The sequence below is a fragment of the Rattus rattus genome, chromosome 2 (genome assembly GCF_011064425.1).
Source record: "Rattus rattus isolate New Zealand chromosome 2, Rrattus_CSIRO_v1, whole genome shotgun sequence".
Taxonomy (NCBI): Eukaryota; Metazoa; Chordata; class Mammalia; order Rodentia; family Muridae; genus Rattus; species Rattus rattus.
In genome coordinates this window covers 181,128,495-181,151,388 of record NC_046155.1, presented here as the reverse complement: position 1 = coordinate 181,151,388, position 22,894 = coordinate 181,128,495, and the positions used below count along the sequence as shown (strand labels likewise).

The 22,894-nt window shown below is 39.7% G+C and overlaps 1 protein-coding gene across 1 annotated transcript in view; it reads right to left on the bottom strand.

The window, feature by feature from the left end:
• Positions 1–12,040: 12,040 nt before the first annotated feature.
• Ppp2r1a (protein phosphatase 2 scaffold subunit Aalpha) overlaps positions 12,041–22,894 on the bottom strand; it is a 28,169-nt gene continuing 17,315 nt past the window's right edge. Inside the window, exons 14-15 of the mRNA XM_032894628.1 lie at positions 12,636–12,727; positions 12,041–12,497 (exon numbers count right to left, since the gene is read on the bottom strand). Coding sequence (XP_032750519.1) covers positions 12,481–12,497; positions 12,636–12,727 — 109 coding nt within the window. The 3' untranslated portion in view covers positions 12,041–12,480. The remainder of the gene's footprint in view (positions 12,498–12,635; positions 12,728–22,894) is intronic.

The window sequence follows — 22,894 nt, the reverse complement described above, 5'->3', positions numbered from 1 at the left end:
AATATAGGCTTTTATAGTAAGACCTGATGATTTTTTGAATTTCCTCTGAATCTGTAGTTATGTCTCCCTTTTCATTTCTGATTTTGATAATTTGGACACACTCTCTGTGTCCTCTCGTTAGTCTGGCTGGAATATATTTCTTTCTTCATCGATGTTAACTGAGAGTTTTGCTGGATATAGTAGCCTTGGTCCAAGTTGTGCTGGCTATAAACCATAGATATGAGCATCATTCACTGGAACATGACCAATCTGCTAGTGGTCACAACCTTAATAACAACTCTCCTTCCCCTAGAAACCATCAGTTCTCAATACCCCCTTAGTTAGCAGAGCTTCATACTAGATCATTGTGTGGCTTGTTCTAGTGTAGGTCTTATACAGGAATCCATAGGTGTTGTGTATTTAGTCATGGTTTTGTCATGTCTAGGACACTTTTATTTAGATCATCCTCAACTTCTGAGTCTTATAATGTTTCTGCTCCCTCTTCCATAACTGTCCGTAAGACTTGGGATAATATATATCCTATTTGAGTCTGAGCATTCTATTACAATCATTCTTTGTTAATAAGTTGAGTATTTCACTATTAATTGCCACCCACTGTACAAAGAAACTTCTTTGATGTGGTCTGATGGATGCACTAATCTATAGGTAGAGAGATACAGTTTTAGAGTGCAATTTCATATTATGTCCATTTAGCAGGATAACAGCAGTAATTACACCTGTGGGGCCTGTGAGCATACCCAAAATGGGTTCTTGATCAGACTTATGGTCCAGGCATGCACTTCTCCTTTAAAGCATGCATCATATCCAAGCAGTTTGTTACCCCTGTAACAGTTGTGCCACTATTGCACAGTATCTTGCCACATTCATCATTCATGTAGTTCACAGGGGCAATATATGGGTAGGACTGTTGATGACTTTTCTCCTCAGCAGTCAGATTAGCAACTTCCTATATTATGAAAGCTAGTAATCAAGTAAGAAATTTCTTGGTCACTGCCAACTTGATTCTTCCAAGACCTGTAGCTACTTTATACTGTTTCCTGCAATAGGGTCAAGCCATCAAATTCTGGTGGGTAATCAAGAACAATTTCAAAGCCTGTATTGTTTGAGAGGTCTCCATAATACTTCTGACCAACTATTTAAGGGATGGTATCCTACTCCTAGAACTGTTCTCTTTGCCAACCTATGGCTTCTAGGAGGAGCATAATTCCTTTGTGTAGTGGAACCACAGTTTAACTGATATCTAAACACACACACACACACACACACACACACACACACACACACACACACACACGAAACTGATAAGATAGGTTTATATGTCTTTTCAAATATCTTTAATGTTATCTCTTCCTCTGCCCCCTCCTCTAATCTGCACTCTAACACCTCTCCCCACTGAAATCTCTCTTGCTATTATTCCCTCTTCCTTTTTCATATCTATCCTCTGTTCTACTATCTAGGAGTGGGTAAATTTTATTCCCTAAGATCGTGATCAAATGTCAAATTTCCAATCAAATAAACATAAATGAGGAATAGGAAAATATATTCCATTCAAACACCAAGTAGTTAAATGAACAAAAAGCTATGACTAACAAAATGAATCCTACCCACAGCAAACAATTTCCAGAAAAATATTTGAGGTAAGCCAGGGTCAACAAACAAACAGAAAGCAGAAACACAATTTCACCTTCAACAGATATGAAAATAAAACACAAAATATGTTGATAGGGAGGTGAAGGACATCTTCAGGAAAAACTGAAACATAATTAAATTTTGATATTTTTTTTTCACATTTGAAAGTTTTGTCTGCATGCCTGTAGGCATATCAAATGTGTAAGGCCCCAGAAGACACTAGATACCCTCAAAATAGTGTTTCAGAGGGTTGTTTCTAGCCATGTGGGTATCTTCTGCAAGAGTAGCCAGTATTCTTAACCACTCAGTCATTTTTCTAACCTTGAAAAAAAAAATGAGAATGACAACCGCCAGCATCTGACATTGAGTGGCCATTTTCCTTAGAAAGTAGCAGTGGTCAATGGGAGGAAAAGCCCTTGGTCCTGTGAAGGCTTGTTTCCCCAGTGTAGGATAATGCCAGGGTATTGAGGTTGGAGTGGGTGGGTAGGAATGGGAGTATCCTCATAGAAGCAGGGGAAAGAGGGAGAAAGGGTATGGAAGAGGGGGGATAGGGTATGGGAGAGGGGAGGAAAGAGGATAACATTTGAAATGTAAATACATAAAATATCCAAGAAAAATAATTTTTTAAAAAGAAAGTAGCAGTGGATGGTCTTTTCTCAGTCTGAGAAAAATTCACATGTGCATTTTGACATTCTAGAATAAAATACAAATTCTCCTGGTTTAGAATTGCATATGTCCATAACCCGTATTTTCAATCCTAGCCCCCAGCAACTCACATTCTGAAATTACTTCAAAATACACTGAGGTTTTCTGTGTTTTGAAGTATAGAATATTCATCCATAAAGTAATTTTTATGTAAAATAATGATTTATCCCTTTGGTATGCAAATTTGATTTATCTTAATAAAGATAATACAGGTTGGAGGAAAGAGGCTGGGAGAGGAAGGGGTTGGGAGAAAGAAATATAATTCTATTTTAAGTAAAATAAAATAAAGTTCCAAATACAATCACAACAGTAAAAAAAGATTAATGTATATCAAAGGATTGGTTTAGATAGAATTTACTTCTATTACTAGAAATATCTGACTGGCATATTTAAAATGATGCACTCAATTTTAATGACATGTCAAGCAATCAGGGAATCAACAAAGACATACTAAACTTCATGTTTCTTTCACATTAATGAATAACAAAAACCTGACCCACTCTCAGAACAGTTCAAGGTCTCTTAAGAGACACTAGTACTTAGTAACTGAGATAAAAACTTTTTGTCAGAAACATTTTTGGGTTCCTACCCTGACATGCCATTGCCACTGACAGATGAAAAGCTAATTTTCACTGTGAGGGAGAAATGAGATATTTGTATCTCAGGGTAGTCCCCACACATGCACTGGCTATTGTGTCCTTACAACTCACTAAGTCCTGCAAAGGGAAGCTGTCATGGGGATTTGTTTACTGTAGTCTCTGAGGCAGAACAAAGGAAGGGATGAAAGAGTCTCTGTAATTGCTGTTATTCGAACAGATTCTGGGGATAGACCTGTCTGTCTGTCTGTCTGTCTGTCTCTCTCTCTCTCTATCAATCAGCCATCCATCCATCTATCCACCTATTTATCTATCTATCTGGCAGGAGCTCTGTCTGAGCCATTAATGCATTTTAATGCGATGATCTCTAGAAATGGACACAGCTGAATCATGCCAGTCATACCCAAGGAAGGCTTTACATGACTTGAGAAGAGAGATATGTCTGTTGTTCACATAACTTTACATACATCATCCAAGATCCAAAGGAAACTCCCATTTCCATAGATTCCAAAGGGTGGAAAGAACAAACGGGTATCTGTTGTGCCTATTAGCATATGAAAGCCAATGATATCCTATGTCCCTTCAGTATCGTAAGTACCTGTTACACATTTCAAAGTTCATGAGAATCCTAGCTCTTCTCACCTCCCCCACTACCCCTTCCTCCTTACACCAGGCTTCTTTCTCTCCATCTATTCAGTCTCCTTGTAATCCTGCTGTCTCTTTCTTCCTTCCTCCTCCCACTTTCTCTTCTCTCAGGCACTCTTCCTCTCCTGACTCCTGCCTTCTCAGGTCTACTTTCTCTTTCTGCATTGGACTCCTCTGGACTCTGCTACATGCCTCTGGCTGCTCTTTTATATCTACAATGAAACCTTCTCAAACCATACTGTAGAGTAGTCACGTCATCAGTCTATACACATCACAGTGTAAATCCTCAGCATTACTACCAGTATTATGTTCATGTTGAATTTGTGTTTTTCAGGATGAGAACAATGGAGGTCCTAGACACATCCCAAACCCAGATGTTTTTTAACAGTGGCTGCTGGGATTAAATCCATGTGATGAGAGCTGATGCTGAAGGTGATTATGGCTGCATTCTTGGCCTGCTACTCTACCTCCATCGTAAAGTCCTAGCCCTGTTTTTCACAGTCCCCAGAGCTGGGACTGTAAGATACAAGGCTTATGATGACAAACAAACAGGACCTACATAGGTTGTTATGCTCAGTGTGGTCACAGGGTGTAATGAGTGTTTAAAATAATAGAATCCATCCTGAAAATGCCATTGACTGTGATTTTGACGAAGCGCTTCGCCTATTAAAGCTTGCTACAAAAAGTCACCATCATCAGCCTGCCATTTCGTTGAGACAGGGTCTCACTAAGAAACTAGCTCTTGCTGGCCTGGAACTCAAAAAAATCTGCTACTGATTCTTGTGGACTAGGATTAAAGGCATACATGCTAACAATGCCTGACAATCCTGATTTCCTAAAAAGACCCTTCAGAAAATTATCATCTCTTTCATTTGTTCATGGAATTTCCTGTAATACACACAAAAGAAACTTAAGGAGAATCTGTAAATATACGTGGGCACATGGGAAGTATTCTGGCTGTTTAGTTTCACTATGAACTTTTACTTGTTGTAAATAAACTGTAGATGTATACAATCTAATGAAAGCCTAACCTGTATTTCAAATATTTCACTGTTCATGTTATACATTTACCAATTTGCTTATGTCTGTTATACTAGTCAGAAATTTCAATTTTACTCAAAATATTATCATTTAAGCCATCAACTGAAATCAGTAAGAAATAAGATAAGGTTCTTACCTACATTCTTTTACTCTTTTACTAGGGTTAATAGTTGTGCTGAGATTGTGGTAGAACACATAATTATTGAACTGCTTCACAGGACCGGTTTACTAAAACTCTAGTTTGTAATGTAGATCCCAGTGAGTCATAGGTCACTCTCAAGATATGTGCTTCAGTACGTATAACTTTTCATTAAGCGAGTTCTGGGCACATTTGCTTTCCCTTGTGAACTTCTTTTAAAATATCTCAATATTCTGGTACTGGAAAGAAGGCTTGGCAGTTACATTCTCAGCTGAGAATTATCAAATGGACAAAAAGCACCTAAAGAAATGTTCAACATCCTTAGTCATCAGGTAAATGCAAATCAAAATAACCCTGAGATTCCACCTCACACCAGTCAGAACGGCTAAGATCAAAAACTCAGGTGACAGCAGATGCTGGTGAGGGTGTGGAGAAAGAGGAACACTACCTAAGGACCCAGCTATAACTCTCCTGGGCTTATAACCAAAAGATGTTCCAACATACAACAAAGACACATGCTCTACTATGTTCATAGCAGCATTAATTATAATAGCACAGAAACTGGAAAGAACCCAGATGCCATTCAACAGAAGAATGGATTAAAAAAAATGTGGTACATCTATCTATACAATGGAGTACTACTCAGCTATCAAAAGCAATGACTTCATGAAATTCATAGGCAAATGGAACGAATTAGAAAATATCATCCTGAGTGACATAAATCAATCACAGAAAAACACTTGGTATGCACTCATTGATAAGTGGATATTAGCCAAAAAGCTCGAATTACCCAAGGTGCAATCCACAGACCATAGAAAGCTCAAGAAGGATGACCAAAATGCAGATAGATGCTCCCACTCCTTCTTAAAAGGGGGAAAAAATATCCATAGGAGGGGATATGGAAGCAAAGTTTAGAGGAGTGACTCAAGGAATGGCCATTCAGAGCCTGCCCCACATGTGGCCCATATATATATATATATATATATATCTCCACCAAAACTAGGTAAGATTGATGAAGCTAAAAAAAAAATGCATGCTGAGAGGGACCGGATATAGATCTCTCCTGAGAGACACATCCAGAGCATGTCCAATATGTTAGCAGCAAACCACCACACTGAGAACAGGACCCCCTTGGGGGGAATTAGAGGACGTATTGCAAGAGTTGAAGGAGCTTGCAACCTCCTAAGAACAACAATGCCAACCAACCAGAGCTTCTAGGGACTAAACCACTGCCAAAAGACTATACATGGACTGACCCATATGCTCCAACTACCTATGTAGCAGAGAATAGCCTTGTTGGGGCACCAGTGAAAGGAGAAGCCCTTGGTCCTGCCAAAGTTGGATCCCCAGTGCAGGGGAATATGGAATACCTGCATGGAGGAAGGGGGGAGAGGGGGAGGGGAGAGAATGGAGGCTTATGGACAGGAAACCGGGAAGGGGGAAAACATTTGAAATGTGAGTAAAGAAATATATCTAATAAAAAATTAAAAAAAAAAAAAAAAGACAGTCGCTGTTGATGCAGAGGACCGGGGTTTGGTTCCCAGCACACGTGATGGCTCACAAACATGTATTACTCCAGTTCCAGAGAATCAGCACATTCTCACCTCTACAAGCACCAAGTACACACATATTTCACAAAGCACTTATATACAAAACATTTTAAAATTCCAAAGCAATAATTCAATATTCAGACATAAATGGATTGCATAATAAAACTTTATAAGAAAACAAAAGCTAAAGCATAACTTGTTAAGTGCCACTAATTTAGGAGTCAATAGAAATGTCTACAGACAAACCTGCATTATCAAACTACCTCATTTGAAGAACCCACTTTGTCAGGGAGGCTGGTGACTGTTCTTGTTGTAAATCTCAACCAGTTTCAAATGCATGGCTGTCTTAAAAAAGCTGAACTTTATACTTAATCTCTCATTAGTTTTATAGTTTTTCTCATCCTTATAATATAAACATCATGAAGAATGAAAAAGTATGATTCATCTATAGAGGATGTGTGCATAAGTGCTACCCAAACTCACATTGCAATTTCCAGAAACTTCTTAGTAAAAGAATAAACAGAAATATACCAACTGAGATTATTTGTGGCCAGAAAACACTGTGCTTCAGGTAATTGGTGCTTGAAATAATGCTTTAGCTTTCCCATTCAATCTCATGTTCAGAGTGTAGAAAAATGCCAAGATGGTGGCCAATGAGGTGATTGTGGGACTGATTTTTTTTACAAACTGTGCTTGAAGTTCTTGGAAATTCCTTTCTCCTTTTATCATCTTTTTACTGTATCGTGTGTAGGCTGAAGCCCACAGATCTGACATTGATGAATTTAATTAGTTAACTTTTTCATACTCTTATGTAAATGGGTACCCCAGACAATGGCAGCCTTTGAATTCAAGTTTTATTTCTGTGACTTTGTTTACAAACTGCTTTTCTATCTCCACAGACAGGGCAAGGGTGACTCTTTTGGAAGCATCTGCTTTCTGAGGATTTTTCATGCCATCCACATCAATCCACTACTACCTGAAAGACACAGGTTAAAGAAAAATACCACAGGTACATAGTTTTACCTATACTTGATCTGGGTCCTCTACTTCATTAAAATATTTTGTTATGAACATTAGAAAACAAGGCAATAGAAATATGACAGGCCTGAAAGATGCAGGTGAGATGTATTACATTTCCCAAGCAGACCCACTCAGAACAGAGGGGATGACAATTTTTTTGAGACAGGGTCTTACTATGTATGTAGTCTTGACTGAATTCAGATCCACCTGCGTACCCTACTGGCAAAGACTAGATGGAGATGGTACATGGCTTGAAGCTTCAACACAGAGCAAAAGGATCCCAAATTAATGTGCTTATGTCTGTGATAGAATCATAGGGTGCCTCATGAGAAATGGAAGAGACACTGGAGTAGAGTGGGGAGAAGTTAACAAGGGAGAAAAATCCCTCATCCCCCAGCTAAACTTCCAGACATAAATTGACCTGGACCTTACCTGATTGAGGAGTCACACCAGAGTGATACATTCTGCCAAGGTATACACCCTGCCCTACTGGAGGACATGCAAGGCCTGGAGGTCGTTTTCTGTCCTGCTGCGATTTGGGACAGAGGAACCTCATGTCTTCTTCCATCTTGATAAAGGGAGGCAGAATATTGTCCTTGTATGTGAGCATGTCCCACTTTGTGGTCTTCATCTAACGGAGCAATGGAAATCTCCCCAGTGCCACCTGAAGCTCATATAGAGGCAGATGTTTTGTGGGAGCTGAAAATACTTTGAACTTAGTGCTACTTCTGAACCCTACATCTAGGTTTGAGTCAAAGCTGTTGAAAGGTTGAATAGAAAAAGATACTGGCCAGATCCAGAAAGAAGATAAAATCTGTGGGTGTGTACTATGAATGGTGCTATGAAATTGACCAAAGGATATATATTGACCATAGGTATGCAGATGTGAGGACAGGCCTACAGGACAAGGTAGGATGGTTGAGCTCTACATTGTATCTGTTCTCTGAACCAGATCCAGGATGAAGGTGCCACAGAACAAAGTTCAACTCCCACAGAAGGCCTGACTTTCTGAACAAGTAAAGTTTCACCTATATCTAACAGTACCTTCACTGATGGGTATCTCATAAGGACATGGAGGCTGCTGATTCTGCCACCTCTGAGTATTGGGCCTAAACCTGCAATCCTCTACTAAGCATTTCATAATCTTCATTTCTTGGCCAAGGTGACCTCCTCGTCCGGCCCATCCTGAGTTTCAGTCCCACATAAATTCAGGTTTGATCACCATGGTAACACTACCCAATCCTGTAGCCATGTCTATGTGTCTACCCAAGTGGACACTTCATCTTTGAGCCTTATGTCCCCTGCCATTAAAGACAATACCAAGAAAGAAAAACTGGATGAGGGTTCTTAAGGCAGAGCCTCATGTTACCTAAGAGGTCCCTGGAGATGCTGTAAGAGTTAGGACTCGGAGACTAAGGAATGGATTAGAGCTCACACTCCTGCACATCTAACAAGCCTACAGAAGTGCTAACTATTGAGACGATCCCAAGTTCTCTGGAATAGTCTGTAGAAGGGTAAGGACTGGATTAATACCAGACTGGATGCCCAGTTCTCACCCATTCTGGTGCATGCTACACTGTTCGAGGATATAATTGGTCTGCTTTACAATAGATCCCTAAAAGGAACATGAGGGCAGAACTGATGAAAATGAGTCACACAATGACATACTGTTCCTGCTTTCAGCTGAGACACTTATCTCATGTTACTTTCCATGACACTGTCCTTAGTAGACAATGTATCTCAAAGTCCCCTGTTCCTTTTTCAGTGCCATTTGGCCTCCTACATGCAGAGTCCAACACAGCCTTGGTAGGAACAGAATGACATGGTTCCTGCCCCTAGGGCAAGGCCAGCAGGTGTGGACCTCATGCTGTGGGCATGAGGTTCATTTGTATAATAATGTACATATTTGCATGTTCCTCCAAGCAATGTCCTGTTAATGTTAATGACTCCGTGATAATCAGAGACAGCCTGAGTCTGAGAGGCAAAGGTGTATCTAATGTCTCAGCAAAATGGTAAACACTGGTACATTCAGGATAGTTCATAAAGCTATGGAAAAGAACTCAGGAAACACGAGTTATAAAATATATATTTTTTCAACTATGCAAAATTATAAGGAAATATAAATTGTATAAGGGGCTTCTCAGATATAAAGGAACAGAGGCACCTGCACTATGAGCCAGCTTGTCAGAAGGACACCAAATGAAAGAAATAAAGATTTAGGGAGTGGTAATCAAAAGGCAAGATCCTACCCAGCTAAGTTTTACCTTGTTGCTTATACTTACAAATACAGGCAGATTACTGAGTTCAGGGTCAGCATGGGACAAAGCTAATTTAAATTTAGGTCCCAGCACAGTCGAAAAGATAATCTCAGGACAAGGTGCCTCCCAGCTAAATTTGCAAAGACAGGCAGATCTCTGAATTTTTTTTTGCAATGTTAAAAAAATAGGAAAAAAAATATAGTCGATCTTTTTCCTAAGAGTCAAGGGACTAAGGTCATGAAATGCTGTGGGATGGTCAAGAAAGAACCTGGAATAAATAACTGAATTTATATGTAAATTTAAAAAATGGGTTTTTGGTCTACATGATAAGCTAGCAGAAAGTAATAGTTTCTTAGAATTTTTTTATTTCCTAGCAAGAGCTGAGCTGTCTGGAGATCTTTGGAGAGCAAAAACATCTCTTCAAGAAATTTTTTAAACAGGATTTCTGATTTTGGTTGGAAAATCTATGAACACAGATCTTTTTAGAACTTTTTATACCCCTTTTAGAATATTTTCTAACAAAATTTCGACCCAAAAATTAGAAGGCTGACACAACTCTCTTAGAATATTTTCTTTCCAGCAGCTATTCAGAGAAGGATGTTTGAAGAACAAAACTCTTTTAGATATTTGGGGGTGGGGTTCTGATTTTGATCAGAAAACACAAGAATTACTTTTAGAATTCCTCTAACAGGATTTCTGACTTGGTTGAAGATCTAACTTTGGACAGGAAAACCCATGGGCTATCCAGAGAGCTTTTAGAATTGTTACTAGAAAAGAGTTGTCTCAAGCAAAAAGCTAGCTGTCTCAACCAGAGTTTTAGAACAGCAAGAAGAAGCTGACTAGAGCAGAGCAGAACAGAGAAGTCTAGAAAGCTATCTTAGCAGAACACAGGCCACCAGCTTGGACCCATGATTTGACTTCAAGTCATTTGTTTCACTGCTGTCAAACACTCCTTCTCTCAGAACCCCTTTCCTAGCTGAGACTGGTCCTTGGTACCAAACCTTTGGTAAGAATTGGGATGACCTTCAAGAGGACTCCAGTCACTGAATAGTTTCAGAGTCCAGTAAAGGCTGGCTGTTCAATATGAGTGGCTAAGGCTGTCTTATTCTTCTGCCCTGCCTGGGTTACATTAAGACTTTCCTGGCCTGAGATGGCTGCCCCTACTCCAGCCATCTGGAATATATTCCAAAGCAAAGGAGGAGGATCAAGCCTCTCCTGTGCTACTGTGTATACTATTTCTCTCTATATCATTTTGGTCAGAATTTAGTAACACTACCAGATGTTCCAGTAGAAAATGCCGTGAACTAAAGAAGTTATATAGTCAGCTGAAAACTAGCACTTCCATATTAAAGGGCAAGCAGGAGCTGGAAAGAAGACTCAGTGGTTTAGAGTGGTTGTTGCCGGGCCAACCGGGAAAGGGAATAACAATTGAAATGTAAATAAGAAATACCCAAGTTAATAAAGATGAAAAAAAAATAAAGGTGACTGAGGTCAGTATATACTATTATATAAGATATATTATATATTATTATACTATGTACAGTATATACATACATAATATATACTGTTATGTACGATTATGTATTACAGCCTAATGTGAAATAAATATCCTTAAGAGTCTTCCTTAAATGTCATTTTTCCTGGTGTTAACAAAATGTCTAAACTCTCCAATGACCACAGCAACAGAGTTAAGATACCACTAATTATACAAATAATTGATTGAACGGAGAGTTATTCATAAAAAGAAAATCTACTCAGGAAAATATGAAAATTGCTGCAATTCAATTTCCAAGAAATAAAATAACCCTTTAATTTAAAAAAAAAAAAAAAAAAAAAAAAGTGGTTGTTGCTCTTTCAGAGGGCTAGAGAGTTTGGTTCCCAACTTCCACATTAGAAAGCTCACAAGTGCTATTCCAGCTCCATGGTAACTGATACCCTATGCTGGCCTTTGGGGCTACCTGCATACACATGGCTACACAGAAATGTTATTGGGGGGGAAAAAACTTGTAAAAATCAATATTAAAAATAAAGGCAGGGAAGATATTGAAGATAAATGGTTCTGTCTCCATACAGACGTCTATAAAGCACTGGTGAGCTGTGTCCTGAGACTCTTCACAGGGGCCTCACAAAATCTTTTAGGCAAGTTTGGCCTGCAAAGGTACACACGGATCCACTAGTCAAAGTGATTGTACAGCAAATGGGGAGTTTCACACTCACAGGTGCTATCCCAGTTTATGCTGCACAAACCTGAGAACTCTGCTCTGCTGGTGCTGGAAAACCTGAAACTCTGCCCTAAGCAGTCTCTAGACACTATGTCTCCTGCTGCACTCTTGCTGGACCCAAGTCTTCACTCTTGGGATAGGAGTAATAACTACAAGAAGGTCTCCTCAGAGAAAACAGAGAACAATCCACAGGCAGTGGTCTTTCCTCCATTCTGATTACTTAGACTAGAGGACCAAGTATTTCTACATTTTTATTCTGTGTAAAGAGTAGGGAAAGGAATAAAATAAAAATGGCACAATTGACACACACAAAAAACCATGGTTGGGGTTAGGAAGGGTGCTTGTAAGTAGATGGGGGAGGGGGGTCCCCATTACAGCAGCAAAAGCCAGTGACCTAGGATGCTCCCATCTCTCCCAATATGGGCAGGAACAACCAGACCTTCTTTTCAGGCTGCTGTCCTGCCCCAACTTGTACTGCCCCAGCCCCGCAGGAGGTGGACAGAGAAGTCTTCCCAGGCTACAGAGAGGAGAAACCAAACCGTGCTGAGGGAGGGGCCTGGGGTCAGACCATGCACAGGGAGCGACAGTCATTTGCTCCCACCACCTCCCTAAGGGAGGTAACTGTGGGGGTTGGAGGGTGGACACCAGAGGCCGGCAATGCTTCTTCTTCCAGCATCAGGCAAGAGAGAGAACTGGGGAAACAAGAACAATAGGCCTCAGAACCACACCACATTCTGCAACCACACTCCTAAGTACTGCCCCATTCCCAGGAGCCCTAACTCTGTGTAATCCACCCTTCTGTCAGAGGCTCTATACTCTCAGGCTCTTACCAGTCAGAGCCTCCTGGGCAAAGTACTTGACATCCACATCCTGGTCCTGGGTCAGCTTCTCTAGGATAGGCTTGACTTCACTTTGCAGGGTGCTGTAAAGTGAGAGGAAAAGAAGATAGTGAGCTAAGTTAGTCTTGCCTCGGGTGTGTGTGTGTGTGTCCACAGGTAGGAAGAGGGCCCCCGTGTAGCTAAGTATCAAGGCAGAAACACACCACATCATAAGGCAGAGGATAGAACAAGGACACACACAACCATACACATGAAAAATCTGATCCCTAGGAATCAAACAGTTAAATAAGGAAAGCTCTTGGGCCAGCACAGGATACAAGCACGTCGGGAAAGCAGAGCCCACCGTCCCGAAGCTAAGCAAACAGATTACTTTAGTGACTGAATCTATGTTTACTGAGGCATTGTATGCCAAGTATGAATGCAAAGATACACCACTTTAGATTCTTGCTCGGACAAACAAAGACTAGAAGACAGGGCCAATAAATGGGTATGGCAATTAGATCAAAGGCTTCTTGGTTTTACGGGGCCTAGAAGTGGCATATACTCTTTATGTAAGCAGACAAGGAGGAATCTGCCTATCTTCTAAGTAACAGAGGCAGATCTCAGAGAGAAGGGCTATAGAGCAACGATGAGACACATAGGCATCAAATGTTGGCAGACAGCTCCTCTATCCTCCATATAACCACTGCCCTCATTTCTACCATTTCTAGAGCTGTTTGGCTTTTGTTGTTTGCTTGCTTGGTTTTAGTTTCTGGGAAGCAGGTCTATATACATATATAAAAAAACTGTATGTGATCACAAGCTATGTACTTTCCCCTCCCTGAATATTCTCATTCATGTGGTTTGCCTTGCCAAGATGTGGTGTGGATAACATGGTTGGTGAACAGAGTTGGTGGACTGGGTGATCAGCATATTGTTGGTTTTATAAATTGCAGAATGGTAATAATGATGCTTAGTTCACCTATGTATAGGAAAAAGTTTTTTAACTGGACAAAAAGGGGGAAATGTTGTGGTTTGCCTTGGGGTTTTCTCTGAATTTGTTAAATAAAGGCAAGAGCGTGAGATTTGGGCAGAGGTAGGAGTTGGGGAGTGAGAGGGGATTAGATTCAGAGGTTAGGTTGACAGTTGACAGTTGGAGACAGTTGAGCGAGTGGAACCTGAGGAGGGGGGGTGAGGATTGACAGTTGAGGGAGGAGGGTTAGAGAAGGAAGCCAGGAGGAAGAAGAGGGGGGAGTTGAGAGACGATGGGGAACTGAGAGGAGTTAGAGGTACCAGGGGAGAAGAAGCTGGAGACTTGGTAAATAAAAGGTGCAGGGATGAGTAATTTGGGAACTGGGATTAGGACAGTGTAATGTGGATCTGCCAAATCTAGACGCTGGATTGCTTTAATGCTAAAATGAGTGTGTATTTTTTTTTAAGAAAGAGTCTCAATTTAAGTAAGTGTGGCTGGGCTGAGTTTATGCCAAGATATCCAGCAGATATCTGGGGGGCACTGAGTGTGGAACCTAGCAGGAAAAAACACCCTGAGGGAAAACATTCCACCCCGGTTTCGTTTATACATTTTTACTTTTACTTTTATTTTTATTTATTTATTTACAACATATGGCGCCTAACTAAACCATTAGAACTCAACTAACCTGAGATAAAAAGTTTACTTCCCTCTCAACCCCAGAATAGGCAGGAGTACTAGTGGATTGGGAATTGACTGGTCTGGAAAGAAGAATCGAGAGGAAAACGTATTCTGAAGCAGAGGGAGAAAAAGGTACAAGGGGCTTCAGATCAGATACTACTTTGATGTAAGAGAGATATATAACTTTATGATACTTAAAGATGAGAAACATAATGAATATCTTTTGGGCCTTATGGAATGATATTTTGAATGGTCTGACAGTTGAGAATTTTGAGGAAAAAGACACTTTATCATTTACCAGTATTGCAATATTCATTCTTCTGATTTACTATATCTTCTCAAAAGACAGGGCCCTAAATAACAAATTTCTAGCTTTAGAACAGAAGATACAGGTAATTATGGAACAACATGAACAACAGAAAGAGAAAATTAAATCTTGGCAATATAGCCTAGAAGGAACACTAGAATTGAAGACACAGAAAATTATAGATCAGAATAAGAGACAGAAAGATGAAAATGAAAGTGATAGACAGGAACTAGAAAGGATGTTAGAACAGAACATACAACAGCACACAGCCCTAAATAGCAAATTTCTAGCCTTAGAACAGAAGATACAGGTAATTATGGAACAACATGAACAACAGAAAGAGAAAATTAAATCTTGGCAATGTAGCCTAGAAGGAACACTAGAATTGAAGACACAGAAAATTATAGATCAGAATAAGAGACAGAAAGATGAAAATGAAAGTGATAGACAGAAACTAGAAAGGATGTTAGAACAGAACATACAACAGCTAAAAGATAATACTGAACAGCAGAGAGAAAGTAATGAGGTTTGGAAGCAAGACTTAGAGAATAACTTTTTAAAATTAATCAATCAAAAAGATAATGGATAACAAATTATTAGAAGTACAATATAAAAAGAAAAAATTCAAAGTGTGGAAGCAAAACCTTGAACAGAGAATTCAGGAACTCAAAGAACAGGGGAAAGACAGAAAGAGAAATATGAAGCACGGATACAGACTTTAAGAGAGGAATTTAAAATTACAACTAAAAGAAAAAACTCAGGTAGAGACAGAAGATAAAATTAAGGAAAGCCAACCTAAGGTTTTAGGAAACAAACTTTAGTCTATCCAGTTAGTGTGCAACAAAAAGGCCTCAAACGATGATCATCCACAGGGTTATGAAGAATTTGAATGGCAACCCATGGATGTATTAGAATTAAGGAAATTTAAGGAAAGTGTAACTAATTTTGGAATGCATTAGCCATTTGTAAAACAAATCTTAATTTCTTGGGCTATTAAAAATAGAGTAATCCCCAAGACTGGAAAGATATGGTAAGAGCAATTCTAGACCTGCTGAAAATTTGCAATGGATTTCATGGTGGAGAGAAGAAGTGAGGGAGATAGCAAGACAAAATAGAGCTAGGGGCAGAGAGATTTCCACAGATCAACTGCTTGGTGAAGGCCGCTTTGCTGAAGTAGAGGTGCAGGCTATATATGACGAAGAAACTCTGTCATGGTGTCGATTGTCAGCCTTAAAGGCCTGGGACAAAGTCGCAGAATCAGGGAAAAGACTTGAAACATTCACTCAAGTCATACAAGGTCCTAAAGAAACCTTCCCTGACTTTTTACAAAGGCTTACCTCAGCTGTGGAAAGGAGTGTATCAGATTCAGTGGCAAGAAAGGCGATAATTGAGTCTTTAGCCTTTGAAAATGCAAATACCAAATGCAGGGAAGTAATTAGACCACTAAAGGCAAGGTCCGCACCAATAGATGAGTGGATTAGATATACAGCTGATGTTGGATCTTGTTCTCCTGATACTACTTTGATAGGAGAAGCTGCCACTGGACAGCTAGAGATGACCCAAGATTTCAAATGTTTTAATTGTGGTGAGCAGGGCCATCTCAGATATTACTGTAATAAAAACCAAAGTGATACAAAAAGGGGGACTGTGCCTCCTAGAATGTGTCAAAGATGTGGCAGATATGGACATTTGACTAGGAAGTGTACAGCAACAACAGACAGATGGGACCGCATCCTGACAAAAAAACTCCCAAGGGGGCCTCACGCAGGCCCCAATACCAGGCAGGGAGAGTTCTCCTCCTCAGAACGATTAAACAACAAGACTTCAAAACGAATATTTTGGCTAACGTCTATAGAGGACCAAAGGCCAAAACTAAAAATACTGGTAGATAATATCGAAATTGAAGGAATGGTTGACACTGGAGCAGATGTTACCATCATCTCTCCAAAATCTTGGCCCATTAGTTGGCCACTTCAAGGAGTGGATATGCAGTTTCAAGGTGTTGGCACTTTATCCCAAATAAAACAAAGCATCAGGTGGCTTAAATGTATAGGACCAGAAGGTCAGGTAGGAAAATTAAGGCCATACGTGGCTGATATAGCCATTAATTTATGGGGAAGAGATCTACTACAGCAGTGGAAAACTCAAATTAATATCCCCTCAGTTTCAGGTTCTGGCCCTAAAATTCAACAGACTCCTAATAAAAACTTTAAATTAGTCAGGGAATGTTATCAAGGACAGTTAGAGACTGTCCAAGCTGTCCATAAGCAAGATACAGCAGAGGCTGACAATTTAGTGCTACCCCAAGGAGCCACTGCTGTTAAAACAACAACAGCCTTGCCACTAAGGTGGCTGACTGACCAACCCATCTGGATTGATCAGTGGTCCATGACAAAAGAAAAACTACAGGCATTAGAGCAGCTAGTCCAGGAGCAGCTGGAGGCTCAGCATATAGAGGAGTCCACCAGCCCTTGGAATTCTCCAGTATTTGTCATTAAAAAACGGTCTGGCAAATGGAGGGTATTGACAGATCTCAGAGCAATTAATAAGATTATTCAGCCGATGGGTTCCATGCAGCCTGGGATCCACTGCCTTCTTTGTTGCCTAGGGAGTGGACTATTATAGTGATTGACTTAAAAGATTGCTTTTTCACTATTCCTCTACATGAAGGCGATAAGGAAAGGTTTGCCTTTTCGGTGCCTACCCTTAATAGAGGTCGCACCATAAAAAGATATCAATGGAAAGTCCTTCCACAAGGAATGTTAAATAGCCCAACCTTGTGTCAATATTTTGTACAGCAGCCATTAGATATAATTCGCAAAAAATTTCCCCAATCTATTATTTATCATTACATGGATGACATTTTATTGTCTGATTCAGATATAAATATCCTGGAAAGAATGTTTGATGAAGTAAAAAAAACATTACCATGCTGGGGATTACGAATCGCCCCTGAGAAAATACAAAGAGGGGATTCTATTAATTATCTAGGGTATAAAATAAGTGTACAAAGAATTAGGCCACAAAAGGTGCAAATCAAAAGAAGCAAATTAAGGACACTTAATGATTTTCAGAAACTACATGGAGACATTAACTGGTTGAGGCCTGTGATTGGCTTGACCACTCAAGAGTTGAGCAATTTATTTCAAACACTACAAGGCGATAAAAATTAAATAGCCCAAGGAAACTATCAGCTGAGGCTGAGAAAAGAGCTAACTTTGGTAGAAAGGAAACTGCAGGGCCATCTGGATCGTATTGATCCAAAGATGGCCCTACATATTAGTCATCTTGCCCTCTACTCATTCCCCTACAGGAATTCTCATGCAAAGGAAGATTATATCTTAGAATGGATATTTTAGCACATAAACAGAGTAAGAAACTGAAAACCTACATTGAGAAGGTCTCTGAATTGATACTTAAAGGAAAATTGAGACTTCGACAATGAGTTGGAATGGATCCGGCTGAAATTGTGGTACCTTTTACTAATGCAGAAATTAACTCTTTGTGGGTACAAAATGAACATTGGCAAAAGAGCATGCAGTAACTTCTTAGGAGACATTAACAACAAATACCCTAAAAGCAAAAGACTTCAGTTCATAAAAGCGAACTAACTGGATCCTCCCTCATTATAGTAAAGGGAACTCCAATATCTGGAGCCCCTACATTTTACACTGATGCCAGTAAGTCAGGGAAGGCAGGATATAAATCGGAAAATGTAAACAAGGTGACTGAGAGTCCTATAAGTCAGTTCAAAAATCTGAACTGTATGCAATACTCATGGTGTTGTCAGATTTTAGAGCCTCTTAATATAGTAACTGACTCTCAATATGCAGAAAGGGTTGTTTTGCACATAGAGACTGCTGAACTTATTCAGGATGATTCGAATTGACATCACTATTTATTCAGCTACAACAAAAAATCAGAAATAGGAGTTACCCACTATATATACACACATAAGATCCCATACAGGTCTGCCAGGCCCTCTGACACAAGGTAATAATGAAATTGACCAGCTACTGATAGGAAGTGTACTAGATGCTTCAGAATTTCATAAAAACACCATGTTAACAGCAAAGGCTTAAAGAAAGAATTTTCTATCACTTGGCAACAAGCCAAAAGATTGTGAGGCAATGTCCTACTTGCTCGTTATATAATCAAACTCCATTGCCTACAGGAACTAACCCTAAAATTTACCCAAAAAATGAAATTTGGCAAATGGATGTTCTCCATTTTACAGAGTTTGGTAAGCTGAAATACATACATCATACTATAGATACATATTCAGGATTTCAATGGGCAACTGCCTTAACGTCAGAAAAGGCCGATTCTGTAATTACACATTTGTTAGAAGTTATGGCTATAATGGGAATACCCATACAAATTAAAACGGACAATGGTCCAGCATATATCTCTAACAAGATTAAGCGCTTCTTTGACTATTATAATATAAAACATGTTACAGGTATACCACACAATCCTACAGGACAAGCGATTGTGGAGAGATCTAATCGAAGTCTAAAGGAGATGCTTAACAGGCAAAAGGGGTCAACAAAAACTCCCAGAGATAGGATACATAGTGCTTTATTAACCTTAAATTTTTTAAATGCTGATGAACAAAACAGCACAGCTGCTGAAAGACATTGGATTGTGGAAAAGACTACTGAACTAAACCAGCCTGTTTATATTAAGGATATTCTGGCGTCAGAATGGAAAATGGGAAATGTGTTACGCTGGGGAAGGGGTTATGCCTATGTTTCTACAGGAGAAGAAAAGCTGTGGGTTCCTTCCAAGCTGATAAAAATCAGAAATGAAAGGGGGAGACCTCCTGAAGTCCTTGGCAACACAGAAGAAAAAGGAGAATAAGACAATCAACAAATAGGTGATGTATATATGAGGTTATTTAGGTCTCCGTGTATGAACTGGCTGAGACTGAAATGTCTATAAACAGCCAGTGATATTTTGAGTGCAAATTCCTCATAACTTGTATGTCGTATGTATTACAAAATTATATTCTGGTTTGATTATATGATTAACCTAACCTGAAAAAAGGTAGTCATTTTTTTTTTTTTTTGATCTTTATTTACAAAACTGTGCACCCTGTTTATCCCATTTGAAAATGCTTATAGAACTATATAATGCTTGTAAAGTTTTGTGTGCTGCAGGATGAAGGAAGAAAGATAGCTCTGAAATGATACACACTCTGGTATGCTGAGATTCCGTGACTTTCCAGTCCAACTTTGTGTTTGATTCTCCCTTAATTACACTGAAGATGCTTGATTTAAAGGCCTGCTTTCAGAACTTTCCCAGAATGGACATCTTACTTATCCAGCCCTTCAGACTGTCATAGTCAAGATGTCAGCTAGCGATGAACTTTCTCAGCACAGAATGACTGGCAGGCAAATCCGGCTAGCTCTGCCGACAAAGCCAACTTTTCCTAATACCCTTGGGCCCCAGAAGGGAATTCCGCCCCAATCCAGCTAGAAGCAGACAAGGAAGATCGTCGTCCCATTTCCTTATGTTGGGGTGGATGGTTCTGTTTATTTTAAGAACTGTGGATAAGTTTTCTTTTAAGGGATACAATACAAATGTAGCTTTGGGCAGGGGAAACTAGAGAATGTAAACTCAGGGATTGCTACTTTTCCTTTCCTTTTTTTTATCCTTCTTAGATATAGTAATACATAGAAATTAGAGAAATAGACAAACAGATAGATTGGCAAACTTACTCTTAAACAAAATTTTACAGCTATATTTTACATTGATAGAAATGTTTGTAATTGATACAAAGTTGAAGCTGTAATCTTTTCATTGGTATAGAATGCATTTTACACAAATGCGAGGTTTTCAATGGTATACTTTCTTGTTGATTTATAATTGAGATTAATATTGCTACTTTAACATGGGCATTGTGCCTCCACTATGCATCTAAGAATACAAGTCTTAGACCCGGTCCTATAACTGCTGTTATACATTATTTTTAGTTGATTAACCAGTACCAGCTAAGGGTCAGATGGCAAGGTTATGGTTCTAAGTCAGTTTAGATGGGTTTTGTAAATNCNTNGANTAGAGAGGGCCAACGGTACTCTATGCTTAACAGTTCAGAAACGCCTATGTAGATAGGAAATCTTCAAGGGCATCAGAAGTCCAAAGAATAACCTGTTTATGGACATTTCTTCATCTAGATCATTTTACTAGAGACTTGTCTGCCCCTGACAGGGCCCCTTAGACTCGAAGAAGAACTTGAGCATCAATGGAGTTGCTCAAATCGTGGTAACGCAGCCACTGAGCAAATTGCTTCAATTCATCTACAGACAAGACACTGTCCAGAAAGGGACAAATTATGCAGAATAGTCGACTGATAATCTCTGCAGAGGCAGGGTGATCAGCCCTTCAAAATCTGCAATGATAAGGTCTGTCAGATGATCCTGGGCCAGAAGGCTGAAGACTGATGCTCCAGCATATTAAGGAATAAAGGGGACTGTCAGGTGATCAGCAGTCTTTATAAAATTGGCTAAGCTTGGAAGCCATGTTTTGTGCTTCCTATGTTTTCAGGTAATATTAATCATTCTTGGATTTCTGATGTGGTTGGAGACTAGTAGTCTCATAGACAACCCGAATGGTTTAGTATTGAGAAAGATGATAAATCTGTTAGAGTAGTTTTAGGGTGGCATAGGATCTAAAACCAGGATATAGTCAAGTATAGTTTTTAGTATAGATGACATGGTTAATGAACAAAATTGATGGACTGGGTGATCAGCGTATTGTTGGTTTTATAAATTGCAGAATGGTAATAATGATGCTTAGTTCACCTATGTATAGGAAAAAGTTTTTAACTGGACAAAAAGGGGGAAATGTTGTGGTTTGCCTTGCCAAGATGTGGTGTGGATAACATGGTTGGTGAACAGAGTTGGTGGACTGGGTGATCAGCATATTGTTGGTTTTGTAAATTGCAGAATGGTAATAATGATGCTTAGTTCACCTATGTATAGGAAAAAGTTTTTTAACTGGACAAAAGGGGGAAATGTTGTGGTTTGCCTTGGGTTTTTCTCTGAATTTGTTAAATAAAGGCAAGAGCGTGAGATTTGGGCAGAGGTAGGAGTTGGGAGTGAGAGGGGGATTAGATTCAGAGGTTAGGTTGACAGTTGACAGTTGGAGACAGTTGAGGGAGTGGAACCTGAGGAGGGGGGGGTGAGGATTGACAGTTGAGGGAGGAGGGGTTAGAGAAGGAAGCCAGGAGGAAGAAGAGGGGGAGTTGGAGAGACGATGGGGAACTGAGAGGAGTTAGAGGTACCAGGGGGGAGAAGAAGCTGGAGACTTGGTAAATAAAAGGTGCAGGGATGAGTAATTTGGGAACTGGGATTAGGACAGTGTAATGTGGATCTGCCAAATCTAGACGCTGGATTGCTTTAATGCTAAATGAGTGTGTTTTTTTTTAAGAAAGAGTCTCAATTTAAGTAAGTGTGGCTGGGCTGAGTTTATGCCAAGATATCCAGCAGATATCTGGGGCACTGAGGTGTGGAACCCTAGCAGGGAAAAACACCCTGAGGGAAAACATTCCACCCCCGGTTTTCGTTTATACATTTTTACTTTTACTTTATTTTTATTTATTTACGACAACACATTCATTCATTCATTTTTTCTTTCTCTCTCCCCCCTCCCGCTCCTTCTCTCCCTCCATCCCCCGCTGTGTATATGTATGCACACACATCTGAACTCATGGGCACCATGTGTATGTCTTCAGAGGCCAGTTATAGTTGCCCTGAAACTAGAATTAATGGCACGTGTGATCTTAAGTACACATGCTGTGAGGTGAGTCCAGGTCCTCTCAAGAGTAGCTAGTACTCTTGAACACTGAACCATTATCTCTCCAGCCCCATATTAACTACTTGAAACTCATTTAAACTACTAAAAGGCTCATTTTCCTGGGTCTAGCTTTTCCCTCAATATGGTACCAAGACATCATCAAAAATATCAATGCTACTGTTTAAAACAGGCATCTCATCTATTACTGAGTGTTCTATCCTGCAAATAAGCCACAACGTACTCTACCAGATTTGGGGGATTCTGTTATGACTATTATACATAAGGCCATCACATTTTCAAGGGGTGAAGGAAGGAGCAATACTGAGTACTCGTCTGTCTAAGGACTGGCTCAAGAGTCTACATCTAGCTAACTGCATCCTTCCAGTTAAACTGTTCAGCCTTCTAAACCATTAGCAGTTCAGCCTAATGAACTTTACCAAAGTTCCCACTAGCATGATGCTCAGCAGAGTATTTCAGCTATAACCTGTGCTGTCCTATCAGCTTATACTACTG